This window comes from Micropterus salmoides, unplaced genomic scaffold, assembly GCF_014851395.1.
Source record: "Micropterus salmoides isolate LMB-PRFRI ecotype aquatic unplaced genomic scaffold, ASM1485139v1 Ms_hic_scaffold_10, whole genome shotgun sequence".
Classification (NCBI taxonomy): domain Eukaryota; kingdom Metazoa; phylum Chordata; class Actinopteri; order Centrarchiformes; family Centrarchidae; genus Micropterus; species Micropterus salmoides.
The window spans coordinates 27,506,879-27,533,119 of NW_024040041.1; the positions used below are offsets into that span (position 1 = coordinate 27,506,879).

General features: G+C 39.6%; 2 protein-coding genes and 1 long non-coding RNA gene across 7 annotated transcripts; 2 read left to right on the forward strand and 1 right to left on the reverse strand.

The window, feature by feature from the left end:
* The first annotated feature begins 742 nt into the window (after positions 1 to 742).
* cd2bp2 (CD2 (cytoplasmic tail) binding protein 2) lies at positions 743 to 5,630 on the forward strand. Of its 2 annotated transcripts, XM_038705999.1 has the most exons (7): positions 743 to 827; positions 1,149 to 1,227; positions 2,476 to 2,605; positions 2,825 to 2,982; positions 3,063 to 3,648; positions 3,731 to 3,816; positions 4,478 to 5,630. In XM_038705999.1, the coding sequence occupies exons 2-7, from the start codon at positions 1,153 to 1,155 to the stop codon at positions 4,586 to 4,588; spliced, it is 1,146 nt and encodes a 381-aa protein (XP_038561927.1). In that variant the 5' UTR covers positions 743 to 827; positions 1,149 to 1,152; the 3' UTR covers positions 4,589 to 5,630. The 2 variants fall into 2 exon arrangements, with proteins under 2 accessions (XP_038561927.1, XP_038561935.1); XM_038706007.1 differs by lacking the exon at positions 743 to 827 and having other exon boundaries at positions 851 to 1,227.
* A 281-nt stretch (positions 5,631 to 5,911) lies between these two features.
* Positions 5,912 to 21,320, forward strand: prr14 (proline rich 14). 4 transcript variants are annotated; one of them, XM_038706041.1, is made up of 12 exons: positions 5,919 to 6,036; positions 7,135 to 7,163; positions 7,264 to 7,443; positions 9,143 to 9,305; positions 9,400 to 9,465; positions 10,028 to 10,068; positions 11,126 to 13,858; positions 13,942 to 14,077; positions 14,431 to 14,540; positions 17,659 to 17,727; positions 19,315 to 19,466; positions 20,091 to 21,320. In XM_038706041.1, exons 3-12 carry the CDS (start codon positions 7,301 to 7,303, stop codon positions 20,138 to 20,140), a joined length of 3,663 nt encoding a protein of 1,220 aa, XP_038561969.1. In that variant the 5' UTR covers positions 5,919 to 6,036; positions 7,135 to 7,163; positions 7,264 to 7,300; the 3' UTR covers positions 20,141 to 21,320. The 4 variants fall into 4 exon arrangements, with proteins under 4 accessions (XP_038561961.1, XP_038561969.1, XP_038561945.1 ...); XM_038706033.1 differs by having other exon boundaries at positions 5,912 to 6,036; positions 7,334 to 7,443; positions 19,315 to 21,314; XM_038706017.1 differs by having other exon boundaries at positions 19,315 to 21,314.
* On the reverse strand, positions 20,816 to 24,685 carry LOC119893749. The gene is made up of 3 exons (XR_005442838.1): positions 24,447 to 24,685; positions 22,694 to 22,926; positions 20,816 to 21,750 (listed from the first exon to the last, which is right to left on the reverse strand). It is a non-coding gene; the product is annotated as an uncharacterized LOC119893749 (long non-coding RNA).
* Between the last annotated feature and the right edge of the window lie 1,556 nt (positions 24,686 to 26,241).

Sequence of the window (26,241 nt, forward strand, 5' to 3'; positions counted from 1 at the left end):
TTAACTAACTGCTAAATAAGAATAATAAAGGCAGACAGACATTACATGACCTCTTGCAAATGTCCCTCTACATTTCTTCACTTGTTTTTGGTGTATCTATTTTTGACACACACTTATCCTTTTTATCTGTAAGGACCTCAAGGAATTCCAAAACTAAAAGAGTCCCAGGTGAAAAGATTTACAGGGCTTTATATACTGTACGGCCATGGGTTAAACCTCAATGCAGAAACTAGAAGAGTTTCACAGAAAGTGTTAAATTCCTGCACACTGTCGTTAAGTTTATATGTGTTTTATTTTGTTTTTTGTTTGTTTTTTAAATACAACATTTCAGTCATGGACCCTGGTCAGGCATCAAATTCACAATATGCATGTTTATTCTATATTATACTTTATACTATAACCATTCAAACGGGATTCAAATTACAGACTTCTGAGACAGTGGGAGAGAACCCACGCAGACACAAGGAGAACATGCAAACTCCGCACAGAAAGGCCAGGACAGACCAAGGTACATGTTTGCTCTACACTGCACCACCGTGCTGCCCATTTCTGTGTTATATATTCATGAAAAATTAACTTAACTTAGCTTAAAATGTCAACTTTTCTTCCGGTCTTTTTTGAGTTTTACATTTTATTGTTTCATTGTCAGAATCTAGGAAAGATAGTATTTGTTTTTAATGCAGCAATTCAATTTTAGAGATTTAAAAAATACGATCCTCACCAGGTGGTGGCAGTAGTGCGCCGTCTCGTTGTTTACCAACCAAGAAAGAGACGAAAACAAGCGAAGAAGAAACGAAAACGAACGTCGCATGAGTTATTTTGACCAGGTTTTGCCACATTTTCCAGTTTAATCTCAGTTTCTGAGACTTGTTTGCATATGTTCACAGACGGGTTATATTGTAGTAGTTAACTAAATATAAATGTACCTCCAGCAAGATTTTGGACTTTGCTGAGAGAGGCTTTACTTGTTCTGCGCGGGCTGTGTGTCTGTGCTGCTGTTGGCTAACATGTTTAGCAACAAAGCTAACATGGGTTCCCCAGTCGCAGCGTTACAAGAATGTGCTCTGTGAACGTGTTATAAAGCTGCTCACTATTAATGTTACAGTTGCGTTTGAGGAATAAAAGAGTTACTGTCTTGCCCTCTGTAGCACCATGTCGAAGAGGAAAGTAACATTTGAGGACGGGACCGGGGAGTTGGACTTGGATGACGAACTTCCAAGTAAAAAGGTAGCACGTCTTTGCTTTGAATCAGATCACTGTTCATTTCAGGATTAACTAATGTACCCAACTGCTTACAGGTGACTTCTTTTACAAAGGATATGATATAGCCAGAATACCATGATCAGTGTAAAACTTTGCACTCCAAAAATATTACATTACAAAAGACAATAATAAACTCATCGCTGGATTCCCCCTGGTTCAGGGACGAATAAGAGGGCTCACACTCAAAAGTCTGCACCAAAGTTCATGTTGTGATACATTTTGAAACATTCTAAAGGACTTTAGGCTAAATGACAGACCTGCGTCCTGTCGTCATCTGTGTTGGCTGCGTCTCCCTGTACTTGACATTGATTGGTTTATTAAACAGTTCAGCGGGGAGCTTTGACATGAATGAATGAATGAAAAAATGTATATATGCATATTTGCCACTGTATTGTTATTATTATGGTATTAGGCTACTACCTCCAGCACCAACTATAGTGAAGGCTAGTTCATATTCGCAATTAAACGTCCACTTGAGAGATGGTTGGCAGTGTGATACTATAGGCCTAGTGGCCGTCTGTATCAAAAGATGAGCTGTCACGGGAGATTTATAATTGTGTCCTTATTTCAATGCATTTATCCGTGCATTTATTTGTTTCCGGTTTAAACGGCAACCGCCGAACTTCCTGTAAATAGTCTGAAAGTCCAAAACCATCCTAAAATGCAATGCTGAACCATGGTTCACGTTGATCCGGACCGAGACCACCTCTTTTGGTCGGACCAAATTCTGTCTGTTTGTTGCGGACCGTGGTCCGGAGGAGGTTTCACACCTGCAATTTTGGGTCGGACCAAACTGAAAAGTCCGAAAGTCCGGACTAAACGAGGTAGGTGTGAAAGCCCCCTAAGTCACTGGACCAGACTATATTCTCCAAACTCTAGTAGATTACCATGCAAGTTAAATAATCTGTAAGGAGGAGTTGATCATTTGTCTTCACACACCATGTCATTGATTGTAGCTGCATGCTTTGGATTTGTGCAGGATCATTTCTTTCTTGTCCTTTGTGAGGACTTTTCAGCGCCTCTAACCCTTAAGACTCAAAAGTGCAGACCTACACTTTTAACCTGTCAGACAGACACATGGACCCACGCTAAAGAGCTAAATTAATGTCAGGACACAGAAATAAATCTTTAAATCTAGCAAGAAAATGGATGAATGTAGTACTTTTAATGTTTTATATAATGTTATGCGTCTTTCTGTTACTCTTGAACTAGACTTGTGAGGCTGTGAGTGGACCAGGCTCCAGATTTAAGGGCAAACATTCCCTCGACAGCGATGAAGAGGATGAAGGAGATGACACTAACAACAGCAAATATGATATTCTGGCCAATGATGACGTTGAGGGTATGTCTTGGTTATCATTTGAACTGTAACTATGAAGTGATAAATGGCAGAGAGGTTGTCTTGTCTTAAGAAGCAAGCTTTGAACATGAAGCGGCTGAATTCTTTGACAGATTTTTGTCTATTTCTGCTTCATACAAGTGCCATGAGTCTTGCAAGAAAGTGTTTTGCCTAAACATGAAGTAATTAAGTCACCTGTGACAATGCTAACTACGTTTTCAGGCCAAGAGGGAGCAACAATCGACTGTGATGAGGGAGTTCCGATTACACCTTTCAACCTGGATGAGGAGATGCAGGAAGGACATTTTGATTCAGAGGGAAACTATTTCATCAAAAAGGAACAACAGATTAGAGACAACTGGCTTGACAACATTGACTGGGTAATTACATTTTAGGGACTTTTGCTTAATGTTTGAAAACCTTTCAAGCAATGTGCAATAATACATGCTACTTCTTCCAGGTGAGAATAAAAGAACAACCCTTCAAACAAAAGAAGAAAGGTCTTGGAGCCAAACGGAAGCGCAGAGTCGGAGATGAGGATGAGGCTGAGGATGAGAAACGGAGGGAAGAGCAGCAGGCAGACAGAGAAAATGAAGAAGACGAGGAGGAGGAAGAGATGGAGCCTGCAGAGGACCCGCTGGCATCCTACACACAGCATCAGCTCACCGAAGCTGTAGTCGAACTGTTGCTACCTGGGGAGACGGTTGCTACAGCGCTCCGTCGGCTAGGAGGCCTTGGAGGACGTAAGAAGGGGAAGATGAGAGAAGAGAGTGAACCCACAGAGGAGGCCAAAAGGGATACAGAAAAGCTCGACAGGCTCACAGCACTGGCTGACAGATTGGTTGGATCTGGGATGTTTGAGATCTATCAGCAAACTTATGAAAAACTGGCCTATTTGATGAGAAGCATGAGCAGCAAGCAACCAGCTGTGAGGCAGAAACACAGTGATGAAGAAGATGATGATGAACTTGACATGTTCGCAGATACAATTGATGATAAGCATGGTGGCGGACAAAAGGATAAAGGGGAGGCAGACGACACAAGAGGTTACTTAGTGTTACTTGTATGCAATTCCCTTCAATATCACAAAATATCTTGGTTATGTTTAATCCAGTTTTATCTTCTCAGTGAATGACGAAGTGCTGTGGGAGTACAAATGGGACAACGAGGATAATTCAGAAGTTTACGGCCCTTTCACCAGTCAGCAGATGCAGGTATTGTCTTATACTCAGTTCTCGAGTTTGTAGGTAATATTGTGGACCGGTGGGCTCCAGGAAGCTCCACATTGGTTACAGGTTGTGTAATAAATGGCTTCCTACAGATATAACATATACAGTAAAAATGCACATAAAACAAATTTAGTATGTGTACTGATGTCTTTGAGTGTTCTTGATTGTGGCACTTTTGTTTTTAAATATGCATTCTGACATTGGACTAATTATTATTTCAATTTAACATGAATGACAAAGAAAGAAAATGAATAATAAAAAATAGCGGGAAATTGTGGACTGCAGATTTGAAAAGGTCTCAAAAAGGGACTTAACATTTTTCTGCTTATTTATGATGTTTTAAAGTAAGTTAACTGGGACACAGTTCAAGTTTTCATGCTTATCACCATATCAGAAATGACTGTTTTAAAGTGTTATCAAGTACATGCACAAGTTGTATAACTTTGCGCCTATGCCGACACATTAAATAGCAACTTTATTTAGTTATTTACTCATTTATTTTGTTTGTTTCTTGCAAACTAATGTGACTGCAAACCTATTAGTTAATCTAGTTATCTTTACTGGATTGTTGACTTGCAGGCCAGTTCTACCTTTAACCTCAATCTGACCAGGTGTGTTTTAATCTTCTTATTGTCTGTTTGTTCAGGACTGGGTGGATGAAGGCTATTTCAGCAGTGGTGTTTACTGCAGGCGAAAGGACCAGGAGGGATCTCAGTTCTACAACTCCAAGAGACTTGACTTTGAGCTCTATACATGAATTATGTTCAGCATCATCAAATGAATCACAACCATCACCATCACGGCCACTAGCAGCATTCATGTTTTTGCCCTGAATCTTTCTTCAATCTCTTCATCCAGGGTTTTGGTCTCAAATCTATCATTTTAACAGGGGCTTTATTTTCTGTACAAGGTTTTTAAATAAATTACTCATGGATGTGGTGTTGCTATCAACCATTCTTTTTGTTTTTTTTTAGAACCAAATCACATTGTGGGTTCATTTTAAGGCTGATGGAAATTTACATGGCCATTCTACTTGACATACTTTTGCACACTAACATGTAATTCAACTAAGACTTTTTTGTTACCATAGAGTATTTTACACTTGTGTACTTATACTGTTAATAGTTAAAGGTACTGCTGCACTAGCTTGTCAATCAGCAAGCTTTTTTCAATCCTCAATAGTGAATGGCACTTTTTCTGTGAAGAAATTCATGTTTTCAGTAGAGTAGAATATAGAGATGTTGAGGACAAAGTTCAACAGCACACAACTTCAAATATTCATATTTTAGATGCCCTACTTTGCATATATTCATATACATCACCTCCCAAAAATACATTGTTGTAAAATACTGAGCCAATGGAAATGCTTTATATTCTTTCAAATCAAGTATGCAAAAGGTCAAGTTCATGTTTTTAGTGTCAGAAGTGACAAGACAAGATGCTGAATTTTAGCGGTGTAAGAATTAATCAAAAGAAAGTTAATTGGTTTGAGAAACATTGAAGCCACTTTTCAATCACAAATACCCAACATATGATGTGTCCAGGTTGTTATAGGAAATGTTTTAGGTGTCACATTGTTATTCACGTCACCCTGTGTGCTAGGATATTATGTTTTACAGACCATTCAACCAACATTCATCCAAAAAATAATCAATGCAAATTATCATTAATTTCAAACCTGGTACAATTTGCTCAAAAGTAGCAATTTGTATTAAATTAGACTGAAGGAATGTTAAAATTGTTTAATGTGTAACTTTAAAATATTCTTCCAATAAAAGTTACAACTAGTTGAATTGTTACTAGTTGAAAGTGTAATCAATGTGACAAATTGTTACATCTTCACTGGAAAATACTAACTTGTGATCACATTCATTTTGTTGAATTGATTAATTTCAACGCCTCCCCTTAATAAAATGTTACTAGGTCACCCGAGGACATAAAAGACTTTTTTTTTTAGCCATTTGTCGCCGCTCTGTTATTGGCTGCCCCTCACCTACGACTCCTCAAAGTCTTCTGTCATTGGTCAGATTCCAACAGGGCTTGCGGGGTGGAAAATGAACTCGTGCTGTGATTGGATGAGCCGCCTGTCTGGTAGTTGAATTTGTAAAAACGGATACATCTACGAGTCGCTGTAGGGCGCCGTCCGGCATGTCTTGTTTACGGTGAGGTCGGAATACCAGCCTGCGGTTGAGCTAAACGTTTCTGGTAAGTTTGTTTAATATTATTTAGCCACGATAATTGTTTGCAAATTAACTACGGAATGAAGATTTATCCAGTTGCCACATTAAAAGCATTTGATCGTTAGGGGATGTGACAGCTCCCGGCTACGGCTATTCCCTGGTAACGTTACAGAAACTATATGAATATCGGCATTAGCCGAACCATGAATGCACTCTTAACGGAGTAACAATAAAGCTATGCTCACATGTAGTTAAAAGCTTGAACTCTGAGGATTCTTATAATAACCTTTGTGTGAGATACGATGACATTGGCTAACGTTAGCTCAAATAAAACTTTGGATATGTGAGCCACTGTCCATTCCAGCAAGTAGACGTCGCTCATTTGATCGAACCGCCGCTTCCGTTTAATTAAAAACATTCACTGAAAATGTATTCGTGTTTAATTACTGCTAGATTAAAAACCTGGTCTGTTTCTACTTTCCCATATAGCTAGCTTGAGATGCAAGCAACCTTTCTCGCAAGTGCAAGAGAAGTGGCTAATATTGATGTGCCAACGACCATGACTGGCAAAGACTGCGAGCTTAAATTCAAAATATGAGTGATATATATCTATTTTTTTTCTTCGAGCCTAATTTTTGCTGGTTAATTGATTATAAAGGGTGTTACAACACCTTTTTAAATCTTTTAAAACACTTAGCCACATTTTATTAGTAACGTTTTATTTACACATTGGTTAAAAAAACAAGTGTAAAACCTTTAACTTACTCTATATCACCCTCAATCAGATTGACTGACTGTGTTAATTTAATATAAAATGTAAATTCCCCACAAATGGTCTCACAACAACCTCTAAACCTAGCAAAGTGTTTATCTTGTCTCTCTCATCATCTCGCATCTCTCTGTATTTTTCTGTTGTTTTTAGAGCAGAAAACAATTATTCAATTAGGACTGTTAGTTGGACAAAAAACAAGACATTGGACTTTTTGTGATGAAAATTGCCACTTTCCACTATTACTAAGTGATAAGTTGAGAAAATTATCAGTTATCAGTTTTTTATATTTATTATGAAAATAATTTGTTACATCCCTAAAGGAAATATAATATACTGTATTCTTCATTTCAGAATAGCCCTCCATCCCAGATATCAGAAAAGTAAGTGAAGCCTCATTTTTAAGATTTTGAAGTGCTTTCATACTGAAATGATACCCCGCATGTTTGGATTTTTTTTTTTCTCCGTTGTTGTTATTTACAGAGAAGGACAGACAAGGAGAGAAAGAGAGAGCAAGGGGATGTTGACTTGTGCCTCTGACCTGCTCCCTCAGATAGTTTGTCCAATGGATGAAGATTCTATTCCCCCAAACCGTTTCTGTAGTGCACCTCCCCACAGTGAACCTCCACCACCTTTCCTCCCCCTTTCCTCCATCACTCCCAGGTATAGTTGTCCTGGCACCTTTTTTTTTGGTTTCTTTTGTTGTAGGTGTGTTTTCCCCTCCTTGCTTTTTGACACTTTTTGTTTTCTTTATGGACTGAACGTTGTAGGATTTGCAGACTATAGGAGTACATACTGTGGACATTTTGCTGATAATTGATCATTTCCATCGGTACTGATAATAGGAAAATATATTTTCTCCATTGAAATTTATCTCTTATACTGCTATGCGTGGTGCAGCTTTAAATGCCTACACTGGTCTCAGCACCTGTCCTGAAACTAATCATTGTATTTATGCTGGATATATAGAACCAATATATCATTGTCACAAATTGGTTTCAGTTAGTATGATGTATATTAATAAAGATTAGTGATGTCCCGAGAAGGATCATATTTTAATGGATCGGTATCTGCTACAAAAAGGCAGAAAATTTGTATCCTTCCTTTTATTGAACTCTACTGTTTTTTTGTTTTTGTTTTTTCCATCTCAGCCTGCTTATGCTGCAGCGTGCTCTCCCTAATGATAGTGCAGCCTTTCACTGCATATCCAAGTGAAAATTTAAGTGGGTGGATGTGAAAAAGTATTTGGTCGCACCCATCTGTGACTCTGTTCTGGCACTCTGGCACTCAGGTTGGCAAAATACACAGATTTGCTAAATTCATCCAGTAACTAATCTGTCATCTGTCAAAACATTCAGCTAGCTAGCTTATCATTTTTAGATGGTGCAGGTCGTTGCTGGTTGAAATGAGCGGCAGCTTGTGAAATCAGCTGTCACTTACTAACGTTAATTCGGTTTGTAATTTGATTGCAGACCAAACAAAAATTTTGTTGTCTGCTTTGTGTGCTCTCTGCAGCCTCTGTCTGTACTCAGCCAAACATTGTTTTGTTTGTGAGGTAAAATTAGCATCTCTCTGTAACAGTACAACCTCAAGGGGACTGAGTGTTTTTGTAGTCTCTCTAGCAGATCGCTTCACGTTAATTTCATTATTTGGATCAAGCAGCTTGTGAAAACAAGGTGTGCCAAATTTAGAAGGCTACTGTTATTCCAGTGTGTCAGATACATATACTGAACAAAATTATAAACGCAACCATTTAATTTATTGATTTTTTTTTTTTTTTTTTTTTTTTGCCCTCATTCATCATGAGCTGAACTTTCTCTGTTGTTCACAAATCTGTCAAAATCTGTGTTAGTGAGCACTTCTTGTTTGCCGAGATAATCCATCCGGCAAGCAAGAGTAGACCATTAGGCCAGCGACTACAAAAAGGCGAGTAGCCTTTTATCGTGGCCAGCCTAAGGCACACCTGTGCAATGCCAATGTTGTCTGATCAGCATCTTGTGAGGTGGATGGATTACCTCGGCAAAAGGGGAAGTGCTCACTAACACAGATTTGTGAACAATATTTGGGAGAAATAGGCCTTTTGTGTACATAAAGAAAGTTCAGTTCATGATGAATGGGGGCAAAAACAAAATTGTTGGGTTTATAATTTTGTTCAGTGGGTAAATTATCAGATCAGACTCTGTCGGTAGATACCCATTAGTAAAAGATTCGGATTGGGATTTGGGCCCAAAACAACTTGATCGAGACATCCCCAAGATGGGTACTGATGCATCATGCATTTCTAAGTACTGCTTTTTCCCCACTGTATTTGAAAAATGCTGGATATTGGCTAAACTGACAGATTTTTTTGAAACCTTCACAGCTGTGCGAACGATGGAATATCTGGACACAGAAGGAGCGGTCGCATTCAAGGGATCAGAGGACAGCCGTCCAAAAAGCAGAGCAATACAGACATCGGAGCAGCTCAGAAACCATCCAGACAGAATCCATCCCCCACAAAGAGACAAAGGGAGAGTGGGAGCATGGTAGGAGTACAAGAAAAAGTCTTGTTCAGATACCCTTTTAGTAATCAAATGAGTCACTGCTCATGCAGCGCCCATGCTTTTCTCTGATTCATAGGTACAAGCGTCACAGTCCAAGCAGCCAAGAGTTGAAGGCCAACATGGACATGAGAAACAAAACAAGGTCAGATTTATCTTTCTTGCTCTAGATGTTCCCACACTCGATCCTGTCTGTGTCTCTGTTCATCTCTATCTCACAATCTGTCTGCATGCCCTTTATAGTATTTTTCATGTAAGTCTAATCTGTTGCGCAGCAGCAGTACTGTGGGTCTGTGTATGTCAACATTGGAGACCTGTACAGTAAACTGGGTGTGAAGGTTAATTGAGTGATTTTAATCCTCCTTCACGGTCTGCTGCATCTGACACAGACAACCAATCAAGGGTCTTAATGTGACCCATTAACGCTTAGACTGCAGATATGCATTGTCCTCATTGTGTTCCCTTTCCCTTGCCTTTCAAAAACTATAGAGTTTAAATATGTTAAAATCCACATTAGTAGTGTAGTGCTTTGAAAAAACATCTCATTTTATATTTGGAAAATGAGCCTATAATGGCTTTTCACAAATTGCAGCATTTGAGTGTTTTCTTGTTGGTTGAATAAGCAGCTCAGATGGTATCAGTACTCAGCCAAACACTGCTTTATTGTCTTAAAACAACCGTAACATGTTTGTGTATTTGTTTTGCAGGATGGATTTGATTTTGGTTGTGCAGCAGAGTGGCAAAATAAGTAAGTGTTATAGTTACCTTTTCTTTGCTTGTGTGTATGCATGATAATCATTTGATTGATACGGAAGTGGGACAAACCTTCTTTTCAGGTATGTACATTATGTATGTGATGCAGGCGTTAAGTCGTTTTTCATGACTGCAGTACCATAGCAGTGGAAAAGGGGCAACAGATGTTTGCGTCGATGTGCGCTGCGTTACAGCTGAGCCACGGCTGCCGGAGCAAAGCGCTGCCATTGTAGTGCTTGTGCTCACACCAGAAGCGCCTCTCCGCTCTGCTGCGCGAAGAATAGGCAGCCGGTCTATTTTTCACGGAAGAGGCGTCAAGCAGCACCGAGCAGATGAGCCGAGCAGGAAGTCAGTCCCAGAAATGGCAAAGAGAATCCGGTCGATTTCCAAAATAAAATACCTTGTACAGACTCCCGATTGTACAATAAACACAGTTAAAACAGCCCAAAAAAGAAACTATTTAACTATGTAGCCTTTTTACCCATGGTAGAAGCACAAAAATCAAGGCCTACTTACCAAATCAACTAAATCTAAATTTTTCAAAAAATTCCTGCAGGCAAAATGCTCTTATTCTGAAATGCTCCATGTGGAGAAATTCTGCCCTGCAGGGAACTGGGGGAAAACTGATCAGTTGAAGAAGCACACAGTATGACAAATAAAATACAAGTCAACAACGTGGGGCAGGCTAAACGGTCCGCTGCTGAAACGTTTCCAGTGTGAGTTGACGCAGGGCTGAGGACGGGTCAAAACCGTCGTGCTGCCTGTGTGAGTGCGGGGATAGGTATGCTGCAAGGAGGCTTGAGGACTGCTGATGTTGCCAGGGCAATAAAGTGCAATGTCTGTACTGTGAGATGCATAAGAAAGCACTACAGGGAGATGGGAAGGACAGATGTTATATTAACACACTAAGTTTGCTGAAAATAAAAGCAGTTGTAAGTGAGAGGTGTTGTTTTTGCTGAGTATATATGTAGGTGTTTTTATTTGACACAATGCCACTATTTCTAACTTATTTATGTGAAAATTGAATTTCCCTTTGCTGTTTTTTATTATAGACAAATGGACCAGGAAAGCCCACAGAAGAATCAGAATGTCTCTGCTGCAGAAAATGTAGTCGACAATCCCACTGAGAATCTTGATGCCACTAAATCTGACATGGATACATGCGGAGGATTGGTTGTTGGAAACACTCTAGAAAATGCATCTGCCCCGAAGGGATGGGTGATCGGCCCCCTGTTTCAGTCCTTCAGGTCGAAGATGGCGAGTTTCACAGAGATAGTAATGAGTCCTGTTAAACTCTTCAGAGCTAATAGCCCTCCACCATCCATGGATCCAGATAAACTCAGTGACTGTGAGCTACAGGCTGCTGAAACATCTGATGATGAACACGTAGAGCCAAGTGATTTTTTTCATCAAGAAGCAAAATGTGAGAATCGGAGGCTCAGTGAAGTGGAGGATGCTCAAAATGCAGAAACTGTTCTTAACTATTCCAAAAAAAAATCATTTAACCTGGAGTTGTCAACACACAGCTCTGAACAGCCAGATGAATGTGCTGTTACTCAGAAAGAAATAAACTCACCTGATTCTGTGCCGTTGCAACACAGCCCCTTACCCTGCATTGTTTCTGAATCTAATGGGTCTGTAATTAGATCCTCTATACTGTTACAGCCCTCCGTCCGTCTAAGTGCCTCACATGAATCCAAGTTAAACCTGTCCAGTACTAAGGAGTACCAGAAAGGCAAACTGACTGTCAGGTTGAAACCACTGCCAAGGAGGTGTAGAGGAAATAGAACTGAAGCAAAGAAAGCTACTTTAACGTCTGAAGTCACAATGGAAGAGTCTTACTCAGAGGTTTTTGATGAGCAGGTTTCTCACGGGAATTCAGTCAAATCAAAAGCTGACTCAAGAGATATTGAGAAAACACTGTCATTATCTTCCCCCGTCTCTCATGATCTGCCTGACACAGACTGTCCTCAGCATGATGGGGATGACGATGGCAGGAAAGTTGAAAGTTGCCACTTGGTTTGCCAAAACCTCCAAAATATCTTACCTGACAGTGACAAGCCTAATTTGGATACTCAGCAACTGGAGTGTCAGATAAACACTGAAACTTATTCAGCTGCAAGTCTTGGGAGAGCAAAGAGGGTGCTGAAACAGGACTGTCATTCCCAAGACTTTGTGAAGAGGAAAAGATTGACTGCAGATATATGTACAAAGGATACAAAGGCTTCAGATGGTGGCGTATTGAGAGCACTAAGACCAACAAGGAAGGAAGTTGTGTCGACAAATACAATGGTGGATAAGGAAGAAACGGTGAAGCCTGCTCGAAAAAGACAGGCGCTTTCAGCAAGACCAAATAGGAAAGGAAAAGGTGGACAAGAAAGCCTTGCTACAATAAATGAAGCAGCGTTTAACACACAGATTGAATGTTCCTCTCATGCGATGTTGGTTTGCTCACTGGATAAAAGCAGTGGCGTATCGGAGAACTGCCAAAAGGACAGCAGCAGCAAGGTGAAGCCCCGTGGTTCATGCAAAAGACTGAAGTCAAAAACAGGTCTTGGTAAATCTGATGTAAACATTGATAACAGTATGGATCTGGAAACCACTGTGGCAATCACCTCTACAAAACAAGGAAAGCAGGAACTGTTATCCGAGGTCCTTGTCCCCAATACCTCTCAGCATGTTCAGAAAGAGGAGACCAGGACAATGGAGGTGAACCGGCCGTCCAAGAGACCCAAGAAGGGTTTTAGAGGTGCTGTTGAATCATCTGCGTCAGGTGGGACTCAAGAGACAAAGCAATGTATCAATAACTTTAATTTGATAACCAAAGAAAACCAGTCTAAAGAAGGCAAAGGTAAAACCCTGACGGACCCTGTATATTTTGAAATGACACCTTTGGAAAGTAATCACCAACTTGTTCCTTCACCCTTGCAGCCTCATTTAGACTGCTATGTACAATTAAGTAATGGCGTTAAGCATGTCCTGGATGAGAAAGAAATGAGTGCTACTTCTTTGGCAGATGAGGTATTTCCCACTGATGCTGTAGCCAGTAACTACAGCAGCACCGGTGTCTCTAGGTTAAGGTCTAGCGCAAGAAGGGTTAACATTAAGCCAAGGAGAGCAGATAACCAAAGGAGGAAATGCAGGGTTTTGCACAGCAGGACATGTAAAGGCGAAGAGGTTACAAACTCAGTCACCATGGATGATGCAGACCTCGGTACAGCAGGACGCTCATCAGAAAAAAGCCTTTCACGGCGCCTGTTACGCAGCTACTCTTGCCCAGAGATCCCTTCCCTCCGTTCCCATGACATGCCTTGGACTTCTCCTCTGTATTCACCCCATCACGGCAGGATTCACACAGCACATCAGCATCAGTCTCCCCACACTCCTCTCGCCCATCATGCACACAAATCCCTGCAGCGTGCTCGTCGACACACAGTCTGCAGTGTCGAAGTGGAGAGGGAGATTGCCCCGCTCTGCCTTCGAAAGGAGGTGTACCCATCCAGAAGATCTGTCCCGTATGACAGCACCACCCAACACTTGTCTGCTAGTCTTGCACTTTCTCCCAGCACTTCCCTCTCAGCTCTTGCTTCCTGTTTCCTTTCAAGCCCCCTGGCTTTCCTTTCTAAGAAATTTGACAGCAGGGGAGCTGCTACCAGTTCCAGCACTTCCAGTCCTTCCTCTCCCACCTCCTCTTCTTCGTACTCATCAAGCTCCTCACCGTGGCGCCTTCCAGGATTCCTCCAAAGAACTGACTCCTCTAGTGCTGCCTTAGACTCTAGCAGCAGGTAACACACACTTAAAAGAAAATCTGTATTAAGATGCTCAAATGATTTAGCTCTGTGCTAAGATCAAGTCTGCCTCTTTGCAGCGGGAATCCCCTGGAGTGTCAGATTGAAAGGAGGAGTGAAGAGGAGGATGACGGCGAGGACACAAGCTCATCCAGTCAGGAGTTTGAAGATGTAGGGTTGAGAGAAGAAAAGGCCTTTTCTGATTCTGAAATCAAGGTATACATTATCTTGACATTGTGTACTGAAGGTGTAAAAACACAATATTTTATATTGAATCCCATTTTGACATTCGCTTATGTTATCACATGTTCGTACATGTAAACATGTTTGTCTGGGTTTACACTTGGTTGCCAGTTTATTAGGTACACCTAGATATTACTAGTGCTGTCTAATACAACAGCCATGCAATCAATCCTTCCTCCATAAAGATATAATATTCCGTTTTTGTTGAAATCGATTTAACTTTATGGAGATTTGGTGACTGTAGTTTGTGTATACTTTTGTCACTGCTGTTTTATGTAATGCTTTCATTGATTTAGGTTATCTCCATTCTTTGTTCATCATCACAGGTGGTGCAAAAGCACGAGGAACGAGGGAAGGTGTCGTCTATTAGAATTCGCAAAACTTTACCCAAACCTCAGAACAACCTGACACCCATGGGTCTGCCCAAACCCATCAGGTAAATACTGTTCTAAACATGTGCATGGAGGTTTACTTTAGACCTTGGGAACAGAATGTGTGACAAATTCATGTCAACTCAAAGGTTCACATACTAGTGTTTTTATTTTTTATTTTTTTGGTACTTCTAACAGCATCTCGTGGTCTTCATTAGGGAATGGAGCTGGGCGAAGTGTCGTCACTTAACCTAAGTGTGACGTGTTGGTTGGTTAATGTTAGTGTTAATATTGCTTTGGTGTCTTGCTGAAATTTAAAAGTAACCAAGTCAATGCTTCAGACATTTCTCTCTTCTCGTTAATAAGCAAGATAAGCAAGGTCCGGTAGATGGCAAGTGTTGGCTACAGGGGTACCGGACACACAAAAGATAACTGTGGCAAGTGCTGTGGTGAACAAGATAAACTATCATAATTCTTTTTGTTGCCATAGTACTTAAAGAAATTTAACCTAGATGGTGAATAGTAACACGTGTGGCAAATTCAAAGGGAAGGTTTGAGCAGCAGTTTTCATGCTAATGTTACCTGGCTGGCTGCCAAACTCTGGTTCAAATGAAAAGGTCTTTATAGATGCAGCCTTTAAGTAAGGATTGTACTCATTATAAATACACATGGTCGTCTTTATTGTCTAACATTCAAAGCTTCTATTGCAGTTTACGAATGAAGCTCTGAATGTCTGATGTCATATTGTGTGACGCAATTACCTTAAAAACATAAAATAAAATACATGAACAAATTTGAATCTGTTGGAATGAAGAGATTCATCAGCATCTTGCGAAGGACTGGGGGCTATAACTTGGGTAACAATGTCACAATTGTTATTGTAGTAAATGTAATTTATGGTGCTGTTAGATTGTCGCTTGACCGCCCGTTAATATACAGTGAGGAAAATAAGTATTTGAACACCCTGCTATTTTGCAAGTTCTCCCACTTAGAAATCATGGAGGGGTCTGAAATTGTCATCGTAGGTGCGTGTCCACTGTGAGAGACATAATCTAAAAAAAATAATCCAGAAATCACAATGTATGATTTTTTTTAACTATTTATTTGTATGATACAGCTGCAAATAAGTATTTGAACACCTGAGAAAATCAATGTTAATATTTGGTACAGTAGCCTTTGTTTACAATTACAGAGGTCAAACGTTTCCTGTAGTTTTTCACCAGGTTTGCACACACTGCAGGAGGGATTTTGGCTCACTCCTCCACACAGATCTTCTCTAGATCAGTCAGGTTTCTGGGCTGTCGCTGAGAGTTTGAGCTCCCTCCAAAGATTCTCTATTGGGTTTAGGTCTGGAGACTGGCTAGGCCACGCCAGAACCTTGATATGCTTCTTACAGAGCCACTCCTTGGTTATCCTGGCTGTGTGCTTCGGGTCATTGTCATGTTGGAAGACCCGGCCTCGACCCATCTTCAATGCTCTAACTGAGGGAAGGAGGTTGTTCCCCAAAATCTCGCAATACATGGCCCCGGCCATCCTCTCCTTAATACAGTGCAGTCGCCCTGTCCCATGTGCAGAGAAACACCCCCAAAGCATGATGCTACCACCCCCATGCTTCACAGTAGGGATGGTGTTCTTGGGATGGTACTCATCATTCTTCTTCCTCCAAACACGGTTAGTGGAATTATGACCAAAAAGTTCTATTTGGTCTCATCGGACCACATGACTTCTCCCATGACTCCTCTGGATCATCCAAATGGTCATTGGCAAACTGAAGACGGGCCTTGACATGTGCTGGTTTAAGCAGGGGAACCTTCCGTGCCATGCGTGATTTCAAACCATGACGTCTTAGTGTATTACCAACAGTAACCTTGGAAACGGTGGTCCCAGCTCTTTTCAGGTCATTGACCAGCTCCTCCCGTGTAGTTCTGGGCTGATTTCTCACCTTTCTTAGGATCATTGAGACCCCACGAGGTGAGATCTTGCATGGAGCCCCAGTCCGAGGGAGATTGACATTGTCATGTTTAGCTTCTTCCATTTTCTAATGATTGCTCCAACAGTGGACTTTTTTCACCAAGCTGCTTGGCAATTTCCCCGTAGCCCTTTCCAGCCTTGTGGAGGTGTACAATTTTGTCTCTAGTGTGTTTGGACAGCTCTTTGGTCTTGGCCATGTTAGTAGTTGGATTCTTACTGATTGTATGGGGTGGACAGGTGTCTTTATGCAGCTAACGACCTCAAACAGGTGCATCTAATTTAGGATAATAAATGGAGTGGAGGTGGACATTGTGAAGGCAGACTAACAGGTCTTTGAGAGTCAGAATTCTAGCTGATAGACAGGTGTTCAAATACTTATTTGCAGCTGTATCATACAAATAAATAGTTAAAAAATCATACATTGTGATTTCTGGATTATTTTTTTTTAGATTATGTCTCTCACAGTGGACATGCACCTACGATGACAATTTCAAACCCCCTCCATGATTTCTAAGTGGGAGAACTTGCAAAATAGCAGGGTGTTTTCCTCACTGTATGTTAACTGGTTGCTCAGAATGTGCCTGTTATGATACTATTATTGTGGCTCTGGACTTGTTTTAACAAGCTAGATAAAAGGTAATGCCCTGGCAGTGGCAAATAGCTTTGGTTTTATATTTGATTTGATTACATTAATGTTAAAGTCGAGATTTAAAGGGAAATACTAAAGGGAATACTGCTGGCAAAAAGCACCTTATTTGTTAAGTGTTTGCAAACCACATGCTACTGTACTTTTTTGTGTTTATAGCAGGACATTTATATTAAATATGCGCAATACACTACTTTTAGAATTCATTATTCAATTTTGCGCAGAACTATGCGATTTAATAGCAATTAAAATTTTAACTGTTGCCGGGCGCTAATAATAATTTGGAATTCGAATGTGGAGGTTTTGAAGCTTTGAACTATTTGTGACAGCCCTATTGTGTTTGATCATTTGAAACAAAATCAAACTATTTCACACACATTACACAGTTGTGCAGCAGTCACTCTTCTGCCTCATAATATGCTGGCGTTTCAAAGCAGGGCATTGGGTCACACTGCCACTGAAAGTGAATTTATGTCCGTGTCAATACATGTTGTCTATTGAACTCTACTGATCAATATTCAGACTGATTGCAACAGTGTTTTTCCCTTCCTTATCTTATGTCACAGGCTGAAAAAGAAGCAGTTTAGTTTGGAAGAAATTTACACCAATAAGAATTTCAGCAAACCCCCTGAAAGGTAAGGTCAGCATTACAACACTGATTGCACATACATGTTAAAGATGATATAACATAAGGACGCACACTTCAACATATTTTTACAACTACACTTCACTTGTGCCCCCAATGTGCCCAATCTCACAAATATCTTGGGTTAATTATTGACTCAAAACTGAACTTTGTAGAGAATTGTGCGGATAACTTGTTCGATTTGAAATGATGATTACCACCCTTTGCATAGCCAATTTCAGCGTCTTCCTTCTTGACGAAGGTTTCTAGTCCAAAAGTGCACAACAGAGCGGGATAAAAAATAGCTTTGTCCCAGCAGCCGTCACTCTGAAGAATAAGTTGCACAAATGATGTAGAGGCAACATTAATTAATTTATTTTAGTGGTGACTGGACCTTGAACACTTTTACATCTGTTATGTTTTATCTTACTGTATTCTGTCTATTGTCTGGGTTTGTTTTTAAATGTGAGGATGACTTGTCCACTGCAAGACAAATTTACTTATAGGTACAAATAAAGGAACCTGAACCTGAACACACACATACACACTAGGTTTTTCAGAAAGTTTAAAAGGTCAAGAGTCTTCAACAAATATTTTTCAGCTTTACCTTTTCCCTTTTAGACTTTGGAACAATAATTTATCTATGGCACTGTGCTGCGTTACTGTACATAGAGTTGCAGAGTTAAATCTATAACAATAATTAATAATAATTTGATTCATAAATTAGTACTTTATTTAATAAATCTGTTTTATTTAATTATTCAATGTGCAGACTGTAAAATTAATCCGCATGATGTTTGCTCGAGTGTGGCCTTGCTGTAAACATGTTACAGACAAAACTAAGAGAAATAGCTCCACTAGCAACCATGTGATGATGTGACTCTCATCAAACACACACACACCAAAAAACAACATTGGATGGATTAAAAATGGAGCAAATCCTGTGTCCCAATTTCCATACTACAAACTAACTGTATACTGTGTGTGTGTGTGTGTGTGTGTGTGTGTGTGTGTGTGTGTGTATACAGTATTCTGTTTTAAGAGTCCGTATACAGAAAGTCAACATACCTAACCGTTTTATACTAACAGGAAATAATAAAATGCTTGATCAGTCTGCCATCAAAGCCAATGCCAGCCTAACTTCACAAACAGAAAGAAAATAATTTCAAAGTATAATGATTAGTTTTCGGTTTCACCATTATCTACAATTAAATTTTTATTTTTTCCCAGCTGTGAGCAGCTGCTTTTATTCCCTTAATGCATTGCATTGTGGGAGTGTTTTGAGGGTACTTTATGATGTCATTTCTCCTGTGTAAACACACGAAAATCCCTGCTTAGAATTAGTATGCAGTTTGGATGTGGGACACAGCTGCAGCTTCACCATCATCAGATTGTTTATGCTAGTGAGACAAAAAAGTTTGAGGGTGGTTGTAGAGGAAAGATCATGTTGTTACTGTTTATTACTGTTACTATTTGGAGTTCCATACTCTGTATTGGGAATGGAAAAAGTGGCATCATTAGTAACTAATAACATGTTATACTCCCCTTAACTTCCTGGAATTGCTTACTGATTGGAGTTCGTTTGTTTGTATTTCAGCCGGCTGGAGACCATATTCGAGGTGCCTCTCAATCGCCGGAATGGTTCTGAGTCCTGGTTTGGCCAGAGGCGTGTCAAGCGATTTCTGGAGTTCCTGGAAGTCGGCGAGGCCAGAAAACCAAAGAAGACCCTTGTTGGTTTTGCTAAGGCAGGTATGTCATCTTCCAGGACAAGACGAGGGTGCTTCCCGAAAGACGAACCGTCCCTGGGTGTGCAGGATGTGGACTCGCTTCTCTGTGCCAAGCTGGATCAGTTGAATTTGTGGTTGATACATGATCACAAAGACAGCTGACAGATGCCTCTTAAATGTCCACTGTTTGGCAGCCATTTAAAAAAAGCACTGTAAGAGATAATGCTGTTTTAAATGACAATGTCTGTGTTTTCAGCATGAAGAGTCATGTGATTCTTCCAGCTCTTTTTTTTTTTTTGTCAGCACAATCAGTGTATAGTTATTGTGTAAACAAGGTATTATTGAAGAATTAAATTTTCATTCTGTAGCATGTGTAGCCTGCAAGTTGAAGACTAAAAACATCATAGCACCATAAATGTATTGCCTCATAGAAGTTGGTTATAAACCTAGTGGTTGATATACAGTAAGCCGCTTTTTTTGTCATTAATGCACTCACACGTCTGCCGTCCATTTTAACCCCGGGCCACTTTCCATCTGCGATAAGTGAAATTGTTTAGAGCAAACGTTGACATCGTTGATTTAAACCCTTGTACAGTGTCATAGCATTTTTGCATTTTCAGTTTTTTTTTTTTTTTTTTTATCTCAGACTTGCCCAGAGTATTACAAACCTGCACAACCTCCCTGGGTGAGTGTTAATGCCATTTTTGTTTGTTTCTTTAAAAAAGAAAAATGAGAACGCAGAATGCATATGATTTCTTTTGTGCTGTCTTGTTTAAAAGAACGCATTGTATTACATTAGTAGTCGTGACCTAGTCATTGTAAGTTATTTTATAAAGGCAGCTAATTTTTTTTATTAAATGCTCAATATAACTTTAAAAACATGCCAACAAGAGATTTGTGTTTTGCAACAACCAATTTCACAACCAGGTTTCTGTCCACTAATTCTATGTACAGTCAAGTATGTCTGCAAGCAGCATGCACCATGTAAATAAGTTTACTCCGCTCAGGGCAGAACCTGTTCAATTATTCAACTGTTTGTGTTTGTAATTTGATGGCTGAAGAGGTTTTTTTGTATAAAAGTCTAACTTGGAAACAAGAAGGCACTTGAGAGAGTGTTTCTAATCAAGAGGGGCGGTGTCCAGATTGCTTTTTAATACCTGTGGTTCTCTCTGGATTGATTTGTGGTGTTGGTTTTAGTATTGAAAATGTAACTTCTTGATAAACTACCTATGTATGATATGATTCTTTTGGCCAAATGTTTGAGGTTGCCTTAACTGTACGATGTTCTGTTTTAAATAGATGTTTTGTAGGCGTATTTGTAATGGTTTTTTATAAGGTCATGTTAAGATGCTTCAAGGAACTCAGAGGACACACGTTTGCCGTTTTTATTATGAATTTCTTTTGTTTGTATGCGTGTATAAAAGTACAACATTGATACATTAATAAAGTAAATATGGTAACAATGCAATAATGCCAAGATGATGTTAACAACAAGAGCAGGATCTCCTGTTCTGATGAATCACTGCCATGCCATTGTATTTCCAGTAATGACCTAATCCTTAATGAAAAAGGTAATGTTACTACTATATAGAGTGACAGTTAAAGTAACTTTTGTAGTATCTGCAAGTATATACAGTATCTAAGAATGGTAAATTTTAAATGGTAGTGACATTTAGGGTGCAAAAATATTAAGGATTGAGTCGTTACCAGGCAGTGACAGTTCTAATCTTTAATATATGATGTAAATGCGTCATGTGCTGTCGTGTCTCAAACTATAGTTAATGCTGGATTTTATATGTCCTTTAGATTTTGAATCGTTTATATGTTCATACATTAAATGCATAATACAGTGTAAATAAAAAAACAAACATGTAAATGTTTTTTTAAGTGGTTGTTCTTTGTGTAAAAAAGTTTTAAAAAATGCAAAAGGCTAATAGGTAGAAATGTGTAAACTAGGACAGGTCATTTTATAAGCACAAGAAAGAGTAAGGCAGTCTTTTTGTGTTTTGTGTAACTACCAGTTTGTTCGTATCTTCATGGCTTTTAGAAGTTAATAAGCAGCTTTGTACTGTCCGCTGTCTGTCCTTGTCAAAATCCAAAATCAGAAGAGCCACTCGGCGGGTTATCTTCTGTAAAGGTTTCATCGAAGATGGTCAGTCTTGCAGAGTGAGAAGATAGGAGATCACTGCCATTAGTATGGGAATTAAAGCCAAAATGACAACCCATGTCACGATGGAGATGATGCCAAATTCTTTTGCCCGTTGTGAAAACTTTGCAGCTTCCTCTAGATCTGTCGTCTTCTCAGCCTGTTGAAGTAAGGACCAGACAGTGTTTTTAATTGAGGGTTAAAATAAAACTAATAGATAAATACATGAAGCTAATATCACTGACCATAAGTAATCTAGTTTCTCACCACTTTTGTTGTTTATAGGACACTATTGAACTATTGTATGTAGTTGACTTTGGCTTTACATCCTGATTTTTTGAGACCCCTCTGCTGCATATGTGCAAATAACTGCAAAATCAATAGTTTTTTGTGCTTGCACATTAGGTCATAAAATATAATGAAATATGTCCTTATTTGGTGTCATTATAATGTTTTGTTATATATGTCCTACTGACTATGTAGGATCAAAAATATATTCCTTATATTTGCCAAAAAAGTGATGTACAGACAAGGAAATGTAGTATAATAGTATGTTATCCTGCAGAGTGATGATGTTGTAATGAAAATCCATTGTATTTTACCATGTAGAGACCAAGCAGAAGTACTAATTACCTGTTTAAAATCATGTTTATAAGCAATTCTTACAAAATTACAAAAAGTTGTGAAGGATCAAGGTGATAAAACAATAAGTGTAATACGATGATTAGATAAGAGGAACTGGGAGTCTCCAGGAGCCCAAACACAACATTAGGGTTAAAGGTTTCGAACAACATCCAAAAATTGTGTTTTTGAAAAAAAAGGCTTTCTCTGAAGTAGTATAGATTGAATGTGTTTATTCTGTTGAACTGAGACTGAATGATAAAATTATTTTAGCCTGTGTGCCTCATCCAGAGAACGTGGAAATCGTCGACAGAAACTCTTTAAGCGCCACAGAGCAGCACAGCCTGGCGTGCTAAGTGCTGTTCACTGACACCATGAACTCATTGTAAGGAAATTTACATTGGTCCAACTGTCACTTGCTGCTGCTGTGACTGACAGTTGAAAGAATACCCGAGGAAGAAAAGAGCTGGATGATAAAATACCTTGACTGAATTGATCAGAGACTTGATTCCAATGCAGGAGATCCCACAGATGATGCTGCAGATGGCTAGTTTCCTGTGGTACTTATCATCGCAGCAGGAGGCAGCAGTCCGTCCATTGGAGCTGATTACTTGATTGCAAATGTTATTATTTTTTGTGTCACCTGATCCTGGAATGGTATTCAGTGGGACCTCTTCATCCATCATTATTTGAGTTTGGGGTGAATCAGACATTTCTGCAAAACATAACAACGTGTTTAAGAAAGGTTTACCTGAATAATGTCAAAACTACTGAAACTACTTGTGCAAAAGTGTTGAAAAGCAAAGAACAGTTTAATGATTTGTCTGAGTGGACGCTTTGTGGTTTTAACTTTATTCACACCTGATAGAATTGTTTGTTTTTCAAGTTAAATGGACATATAAGGAACTGGTTTCACCCTTTATGAAAGGCAAACCCTTCCTACTTAAGTATTTAGTTATAATTTTATTATTAGTTATATTTAATGTCCCAGATGTATGAGGAACTTGTGTATGGTCTTTTTAGAATATTGTTCCAACCCAGTGGGACCGATGACTTTAGTGTTTTTTTTATTTCTCACGGACTACATGATAATTAAAATAACAACCTGATTACTGACGTAACCTCCGTTAAACGTCACAAAGTCAGATAGTACCTACATTATTAAACCTGAGTAGCTGAAAAAACAGGTTGAACGCTGCATGTCTTCTGCCAGAACCCATCTGCAAGCCCTATTGTTAATAATGACTGTACACAACATTACAAAACTCCCACAGAGAGCCATGAGTTTAAATGTCTCTGAGTAATGACAATAAAATAAATTTGAGCCCCTCTTAAACCTTGCTCACTTGTTTCTTGGACTCATAATGAAAACATGCCAGAATAAAAAAAAAAAAGTATAATTCGTGCCAACATGGCCCAAGGGGAATGTTAGGGGTTTTCAAGGATTTGAAATGGCTCTCTAATCATATCTAAATATATAAATGCTGTTACTTCCATCACTGACTGCCCAGATGCATGCTGCTGCTTTGATTTATGCTAAAACAGATGAATGTGTTCACACCTCGTATTAATAGTTTACAAGTAGTGACAAGAAGTTCACTTTGAGCACTTTGTCCTACTGAATGTAAAAGAAATTTCCCCTACAAGTCTAAACACGTTCTTCAAAATATTCAGAAAGTACGTTTTGGCTAGAGAGCACGGGAATTTCTCTGGACCGGTTAGTTCCAGCCTGAAACAGAAAGTGCCCTTTGAATGGCGTAACATGGGGTGCAGCGGCTAGTGTTCCCTGTTAACTATGCAAATAAACAAAAGCTTGAAAAACTTGTACGATCACATTTTAAAAATGACAAAACATCCCTCTCAGCTGGCAAGTTGTCATGGTGAAATGAAAACATAAAACTGAACTTATCTAATCTCTGGTTTAATCAAAGAGCGTCATGCCAGCATAGCCTGTGTGTTTGTTACTTTAAAAATGTATCAGTAGCGAGTTGGACTGAGTTAGATGTTTCATCACGTAATTTCACACAGGCCTGTGAATCACGAATCAGTCACTTAATGTGGATTACTAAATGTGAGTTGGTAAGTTTCTGTTCTGTATTTATGCACAACTGAAAAAAATCCTGAGGTGGTTCTTCAAGACGAAAATAAGTTTCTATAAGTTGAATAAAGGACATGAATTTAAAATATACCTGATACTTTAAACACAGAGTTGAATTCTTACTCAAAAGTACAAACCTGATCCAATTTAAAAGGCACAGTTATGAATCTGCTCCGCAGTCTGAATACTCTCCTTTAGTGAAACAAGATATTTCTTGGTTTGTCCAGTGTGTTATCTGGAGTGATATTAAAGTCTTAATGAGATGGTAGGCAGGTGTTTTGTCTTCTTCTAAACAAAATTCCAGTTTACGGTTACAGCTGCCGCATGAAGCTTCTTCCTTTAGAAATCAAAGTTTCAGTGAAGATCTCCACACATGGTCAGCAGTGAAGATCTCCACACATGGTCAGCCAAACACCACCGCTGTCATTGTAGTAGGAGTCCAAAAGACAACAGCTCCGAGGCGAACTTGCCCCTGTGAATGCCCAGTGTAAACTGAGTTGTTAAATGGTACGACTGAGAACCGGCAGTGAAACTCAGTGAATAACGTCCACGCCCATTTCCTTTGAAGGATTTTTTGCTAACCCTCCCACACATCCAAACCATTCGTTCACTCAGTTACAATAGGTCTCTACTTGTATTCAAAAGGTTAGGTGCCCTCTCTTCTTTGGTTTGTCACAGTTTCACATCCTGCAGGATATTCCAGTACAGTTGTGCCTCGCTTCTTTTCCCCATTCCTGAGGACTAGAGAAAAGGTGTGTCAGCACTTGTCTCGCCTTTGAGGGAAACAGTCACAGATTCCAGTCTGTCTTGTTTTCTAAATTCGTCTGGGAAGAGTAATGTTTATGTTTCTTACTCAATCACTGCAATCTTTATATCACTTTGAAACATACAATCTTCTTTTGGGCCTGAAGGGTCAAACAGGTCTCTTCTTGCTGTTTCTGGTCTCCTGCCATCCCTCTGCTCTGTGACCCAGAGATAAGAAATATTTACTCCCCCTCAACTCAGCGATTAATGACTACCTAACTGCATTTTTCAGAGCCAACGCCATCCACTCGACACTCATAGACAGCTGAATAATCTTTCCCCATGGCGAAAAAGAGCACAGGAGGGATCTGCTATGTTTTTATGTTCAGTCGTTGACCCCGTGTCTGCACCATTTACTGGTTGTTATTCATGCTGTCAGGTGAATTCCTCTGTTTAAGGTAGTGGAACAGACTGGACAAAACTGCTTACATTAAACTGTGGATACAGCTCAAACCTCTGAGTTTCAAGCTCCTACTCTGGTTGTGATCCATTCAGTGTTGTGTCTAACAGTAGAAATGACAAACTGGCCTAACAGGATGTTCAAAGAAGGTCACAAACATCAGCAGGTCAGGTCCTTGACTTGTGCTAGCAATCATGTCTTTGATCTTCCAGCAGGAACATCCACTTCTTCCCCAGGGCTGTCACCTAAATGACTAATGCTCAAAAACTGTACTCCTCCATTCTCTCCTTATCACATCCCACATCCCACTCCATCCTACAGTTGGATTTGTTTTGGAATATAACAAATGTGTAATATGCAAACAGATGAAGTACAATACATTTACAATATCCATGTAACCACCCATCATCTATAACCGCTAATCTGTGCAGGGTCATGGAGAAGCTGGAGCCAGTCTCAGCTGACATTGGGCGAGAGAAGGGGTACACCCTGGACCGGTTGCCTGGTCACTACAGGGCTGACACATAAAGACAAACAACCATACACTCACAATCACACCTAAGGGCAATTTAGAGTCACTAATTAACCTACCTGCATGTTTTGAATGGTGGGGAGGAAGTGAAGTAGGTTTACAATATACAGTACAATAATTATTGTTTTTATAGGCCTTCTGGTGACACCTGCAGCAGACAGCGCATTTGTTTAACAATGGTATATCTAATAATGGT

Coding starts and splice junctions, on each gene's coding strand:
- cd2bp2 (XM_038705999.1), top strand. CDS start 1,153: ATGTCGAAGAGGAAAGTAACATTTGAGGACGGGACCGGGGAGTTGGAC. Junction 1,228..2,475: donor ACGAACTTCCAAGTAAAAAG/GTAGCACGTCTT, acceptor CTCTTGAACTAG/ACTTGTGAGGCTGTGAGTGG. Junction 3,817..4,477: donor TCACCAGTCAGCAGATGCAG/GTATTGTCTTAT, acceptor CTGTTTGTTCAG/GACTGGGTGGATGAAGGCTA.
- prr14 (XM_038706017.1), top strand. CDS start 7,301: ATGTTGACTTGTGCCTCTGACCTGCTCCCTCAGATAGTTTGTCCAATG. Junction 13,859..13,941: donor GCCTTAGACTCTAGCAGCAG/GTAACACACACT, acceptor GCCTCTTTGCAG/CGGGAATCCCCTGGAGTGTC. Junction 17,728..19,314: donor TTCAGCAAACCCCCTGAAAG/GTAAGGTCAGCA, acceptor TTTGTATTTCAG/CCGGCTGGAGACCATATTCG.